At 24.7% G+C, this 5,755-nt stretch overlaps 2 protein-coding genes across 2 annotated transcripts, besides 9 other annotated features; both read left to right on the top strand.

The window, feature by feature from the left end:
* Positions 1–140: 140 nt before the first annotated feature.
* On the top strand, positions 141–509 carry EDI_327330 (uncharacterized protein; the record flags this gene model as incomplete). Its single annotated transcript, XM_001736773.1, has 1 exon — positions 141–509. The coding sequence occupies one exon, from the start codon at positions 141–143 to the stop codon at positions 507–509; it is 369 nt and encodes a 122-aa protein (XP_001736825.1).
* Positions 430–468: a sequence feature (AT_rich).
* A 565-nt stretch (positions 510–1,074) lies between the features above and the next one.
* Positions 1,075–1,231: a microsatellite.
* Positions 1,232–1,263: 32 nt separating this feature from the next.
* Positions 1,264–1,404: a microsatellite.
* Positions 1,405–1,473: 69 nt separating this feature from the next.
* Positions 1,474–1,520: a sequence feature (AT_rich).
* An 827-nt stretch (positions 1,521–2,347) lies between these two features.
* Positions 2,348–2,435: a microsatellite.
* Positions 2,436–2,952: 517 nt separating this feature from the next.
* Positions 2,953–3,100: a repeat region.
* Positions 3,101–3,109: 9 nt separating this feature from the next.
* Positions 3,110–3,154: a sequence feature (AT_rich).
* A 169-nt stretch (positions 3,155–3,323) lies between these two features.
* Positions 3,324–3,434: a sequence feature (AT_rich).
* A 605-nt stretch (positions 3,435–4,039) lies between these two features.
* On the top strand, positions 4,040–5,716 carry EDI_327340 (uncharacterized protein; the record flags this gene model as incomplete). The annotated part of the gene is made up of 1 exon (XM_001736774.1): positions 4,040–5,716. The coding sequence occupies one exon, from the start codon at positions 4,040–4,042 to the stop codon at positions 5,714–5,716; it is 1,677 nt and encodes a 558-aa protein (XP_001736826.1).
* Positions 4,175–4,195: a sequence feature (AT_rich).
* Positions 5,717–5,755: the final 39 nt, after the last annotated feature.

Genomic DNA, 5,755 nt, shown 5'->3' on the forward strand with positions numbered 1-5,755 from the left:
TAAAAAGAAAAAGAAAACCATTATTATTTGCTAATAGACTTAATAATGAAGAAGTGAATGATAATATAATAGATGAAATAGATGAAGAAGATGAAGTAGATGATTATCTATAAATAACTAATTAATATCATTTGATTATTATGAGATTTGGGTTCTTAAAGAAACTAAAGAATGGACTTAAAAGTGTTGGAAAGAAAATAGCAGGAATAGGAGGTAAATTATATAAAACAACAAGTACAGTAGTATCTAAAATACTACCAATATCAAAAACAATAACATCAATAATACCTGGTGGACAAATGATTGAAATGGTACTTGATAGACTCCCTAAATGGTATGAAACAAATGGAAAAACACTTACAGAAATAAGTGAAGGAAAGAAAATAAAAGATGTTATTAAAGATTATGGAAAAACACTTTATAATGATGTTATTTTAAATAAAAATAATACAAATCATTATAATTTATCATCATTATCTCCTTTTGAACAACAAAAATTAACAAAATAAAGAAAAAGAAGAATCAATTAATAATTGAGAGGTCATTAGAATTTAATTGTTCTATTAAAGGAGGAAAGAGTCTTAACAGTGAAACCTCTTTCAAACACAAAATGAGAACTCCTTCTGATAAATCAAATGATAAGATCCCTCCATAACAAAGATATTCATAGAGATCAATAACATTTCCTCCAAAAGACTCTTCTGCTCGTTTTTTAATAATATCTTTATGGATTCCTTTCATTCTTATTAAATAATCAATGTCATCATCAATGTTTGATAAAACATCGAGATAACATTTCTTCCCCAAGAAGATGGACTTAATTGCCCATGATTCTTTTCCTTTAACTGTTGGAAAATCAGAATGAAATTGTCCCATTTTGGTTCCTACTAATTCTCTATTATATTTGATATAATAGGACTCTCTCAATTGAGCTAATTTATCTTTTTCAATATGTATACTATCAGTATCCTGATAATAAACATAAATATTAGTGTCCTCACATAAATATAGGCTCACAGGATGGAAGAAGTTCACAACAATTCTATTTTCTTCTTAGAACAAAAAATCATTCGATTTTGTTTCTATTTTTTTTTTTGTTATTCTATTTCTATATTTATATTATCAATGATAACAATTTTTATTTCTATTTTGAACTTTATAACTCTAATTTTTATTTTTATTCATGTTTTGTTTCATTTCTTTTTTTTCTTTTTTTTAAGATTTTCATTTTATTGAAAATAACAAATTCCATATTATAGTAAATATTTTATTATTTTTTTTTCTTTGTATTATCTTATATTTATATCTATGTTCCTTATTGTTCATTTTGTTTATATCTTCTTTTTATTGTATCTATTTCAAATCTAATATATTTTTATTTTATTATTTAGATTATTTGATGTTGAAACTGATATATGATAATAAAAGTGATGCTTTTTTTACACATTTCATTTTTCATGCTCTACAGACATCATATTTTATTTATTATTTAAATATAATGTAATTATATATTTATATAACCTTTACTATTTATTTTGATATATCATTATTTTGATAAGACATGACACCCTAGATTTATCTTGTTTTTTTATTCTATTCTATTTATAAAAATAGTTTACTCTTGGTTTGAATAACAAAATAGAAATAAAGAATAAGTGAATGAATTGATAAAATACAGTCTCAATGAATATACCACTAATAAATCATTTCATTGATTTAAGAACATATTTAAACTATAGGATTAATGACATGTAGATATTTAAGACAAGTAATAATGATATTTCTTAGATAATCTTCATTGTAAGGTTAGTCATTACTTAAAAGTATAAATAATGATCAGATACTCTAACTCTTTATTTTGAAAGAGATAGTACGAACATAATTAAAAGAAAGGAAAGATTTCTAAGAAATTATCTGGATATAAAAAATATTGACTAAAGATGAAGAAGATGCATTATATGATTTTATTAAAACAACACAATTGACATAATTCATCAAACAATACATGAGATTAAAACATTCCTGATTAATGAAAGATGAATAGATAACTTAACAAATAAACAAATCTAGGACATTATCAGATACATAAAAATATATAAATTAACGTATAGTAGTCCAATTGAAGAAACAAGAGGAAATATCCAAAGAAGTGAGACAGTATGGATTGAATATGATTTAAGATATCCCAATCTCATTCAAGAAGTACTTAATATTTAACAAGAAATGGTCATTGAGCATAGAATTCTGATGATGTATTTGATAAAAAAAAATGAACATTTAGTGTTTTATTATTCAATAATATAATGTTAAATAATGAAGAAATTATATAAGTTGATTTTCAATTTAATTTATTTTTATTAATTATTCTTTTAATTCTTTTTATTATTTTGATTTTCTTTTCTTCTTCTTATTTTTTTATTTTCTTTCATTTTTATGAAAGTCTTTTCTATTTATTCATTGTTTATTATTCTATCATTTACCATCTATTTTGATGATTAATGTTAGAAATCAACTCTAGATGATAATTAGAATAGATTGTGTTGAAAATAAGTGAATAATGAATTTATAGTATGAATAAAATGAATATGATATATGTAACAACTAATCATTTTCATATCACCACAATAAATATATTGACCAAATCATTCTTATTCAATTCTCAATTATTTATCATTATCACAATCATTCAACTAGTATCAAAATTGAATCAAATAAATATAAAATAAGTTTAATTGAATGATGAGTATTACGTGTATTAAATTGAAATAAAACACACACTCAAATCATGTCATTAATTGTATTGAAATAGTCATAAATTAGATAAATGATTAAACGAACAATCAACGTTATCATTAAATGATATTTACAAATAATCAAATAAAGATAAACAATTAAAAAAGCAATGAGCTAACATTAATACCATATGATTAACAAAAATTTTATTTTTACCAAAAGAATCAATCAATATAGATCCACAATTTGATTTTCATCATATTGAGAAGTGATTACTTCAGTTTCTTCAATACGCTCTACTTCTATCATAGAGTTTATTTCTAAGATACTCGCATTAGAAGGTTCCTCTTCTGATGAGTTACCATTGCCTTACATGAATTTTATTTATACAAAATAAAAGAAATTATTAATAAAAAAAATACAAACACAAATGAGAAATAACAATAACATTCATTACCCTTTCAGTGTTATTATAACTTTAGAAGAAGTTTGAAATAAAGAACTAGAAAAGACAAAAAAAGAAAGACTTTGAAGAGTACAACTAAAAGAATCAAGAAGAAACGACAACCATAAAGGAAAGAGCTCATTTGTTTTTATATTTTTATTTGTTTTTAACAGTCTATAAATAGAATAGTATTTTTATTTTAAGAAATTCAAATCAAAAAAATGATAAAAAAAATAAATAGAACTATTTAAAAATACTTTACAAAGAAAACTCAACATCTTCGAAATATTCGTTGTGAGCTTCTTTCATGTGTCTTTAATAAAATATGAAAAGAATGATGAAATAATGGGTGTATTTTTATTGCAGAAATTAGAAATGTGAAATAAAAAAAAGGTCTGTTCTGTTGGTGCAAAATAGCTATCATCGTTTTATTGATGCAAAATATTTTGCCCTTTTTTATTTTTAGGGTTTTATTTATGTTCATTATTTATTCACTTATTTTGTTTCCCATCTTTAAATCTGTGAATGACCGAACAAATTTTGGAGAACATATCCATAAACCTGTCCAACATCGTTAATAAATGCGTGTTTAATCAAGTTACTTTGAAAGACGCTCAAAATGAGATTAAAGACATAATGAATATTATTATTAATCAATACAAAGAGCATATCAACAAAGATGTAATGGATGAAATACTTGTTTTAACGTCAAAATTATTATATTCACAAAATATTGAATCAATAATTATTGAATTGAATAAATTAAATGGTTTGTTAAGAAGAATTATAGAAAGGATGATGAATGTTTGTAAATCAATAAATTGGTATGAACAAGTAAAATTAAGAATTATACAAAAAGAAATGTTTGCATCAGAATTGATGGTTCCAAAAGAACTAGAATATGACAAAAGAATTGAAATATTTAAAACCTATATTCACAATGATATTAAATGTCACGATGCCAATGACAAAAGTGCTGTTATTACCACCCTTAGGAAATTAATAATAATTTTATTTCTCCCCATTCATACAAAATCGACTAAAGTAAATAAAAATAATCTAAAAATTGTATTTTATTGTAATCATTCAGGAAAGACAAAAGAAACATGTAAAGGAAGAGATTGTGAATATAAATTAATTGTAACATTAGGGTTTGATAATGTAAATAGAGTATTAGAAATTAATGAACACAAGCATCCATTGGACTACTTCTTTGTTGTATCAAAAACATGCCCTTTGTTAAAATTTGAGAAACATTTAATTCCAAAAACAAACAACGAAATAATCAAGTTTCTTGCAAATCATCCTCATATTCAAATTCCCCTTCGAAAATTTAGACAAATTCAGAGAGAAGAAGACAGAAATCAAATCCTTGAAAATATATTTCTTTCAGAATCATTTTTTGAAAATGATTCATTTATTAAATTAACAAATACTTTCACTAATGGCTATATTCATTCCCTAATGTTCATTCACAAGAAAGTAGCCCAAATGGAATACAGTCAAAGAAGATGGTATGTTGATGATACTGCTAAAACAAATATATATAACAAAAACTTGTATGCTGTTATTGTAAAGGATGATAATTCTTTTAACCAACTCCTATCATTTGGATATTTATTTGATCAATCCGAAAATTCGTATAAATTATTCCTCCATCAACTTCACAATATTTTAAATTATGGGCCCGAAATCATCGTGTGTGATCGCAGTATTGCTCAATATAATGCTTTGAAACATGTATTTCCACATTCCAAACTATTCTTCTGCAGAATTCATATAGAAAGATCATTGACAAAATATTTCAAGAATGATCATATAATAATGAAATTATTTCATTTAACAATGAACATGAAGTTGAACGAAGATGATTTAATTGAAACATGGAAAAGTATTGTAATAAAAAATATTAAAAACTTAGAAGAAGACAGTGATGATGAAAGTAGGTACCATGATGATAACGAAAGTAGTGACGAGGAAAATGATGAGCACTTGTTCGAACCAGATACAGGTGATATTATAAATTCAGCAGATGAACCTGACACATCACACGATAACATTCAAGAAATGATGGAAGAAGCAAAGGGAATACATATCAATAAAGGACTGATGTGTATAATTGATTTAATCGAACACAAAGAAAATTGGATTCCTTCTGAATGTATCAAATATGGGATGTATCGAGATTTTACAACAAATAGAGTAGAAGGATTCTTTGGGCACTTGAAAAAAATAATTAAACATAGCCAGGTTCCTTTCTATTTATTGACAGACAACGTTTATGCACTTGGAAATACAATGTTTAATAATATAATTGGGATTGATCTTCCAGAAGAAATTATAGATAACAACGATCTTCATTTTACACTACTGAGTGAGTTTGCAAAGAAGGTCTTAAAAACACAATACAAGGTATTGACTGATCACGTAATATGTGATGAGAAACAGTATTGCATTAGCTGTCAAATAAGACATGTCAATCCTGCAGCAGCATGGCCTTGTTGTCACCTAATGAAAGAAGAAGAAAGATGTCGTTAAAACATCTTATTAGTTATGAAGACCTTCCATCGGTTGCTT

The sequence above is a fragment of the Entamoeba dispar genome, genomic scaffold (assembly GCF_000209125.1).
Source record: "Entamoeba dispar SAW760 scf_1105229460091 genomic scaffold, whole genome shotgun sequence".
In the NCBI taxonomy this organism is placed as follows: Eukaryota; Evosea; order Mastigamoebida; family Endamoebidae; genus Entamoeba; species Entamoeba dispar.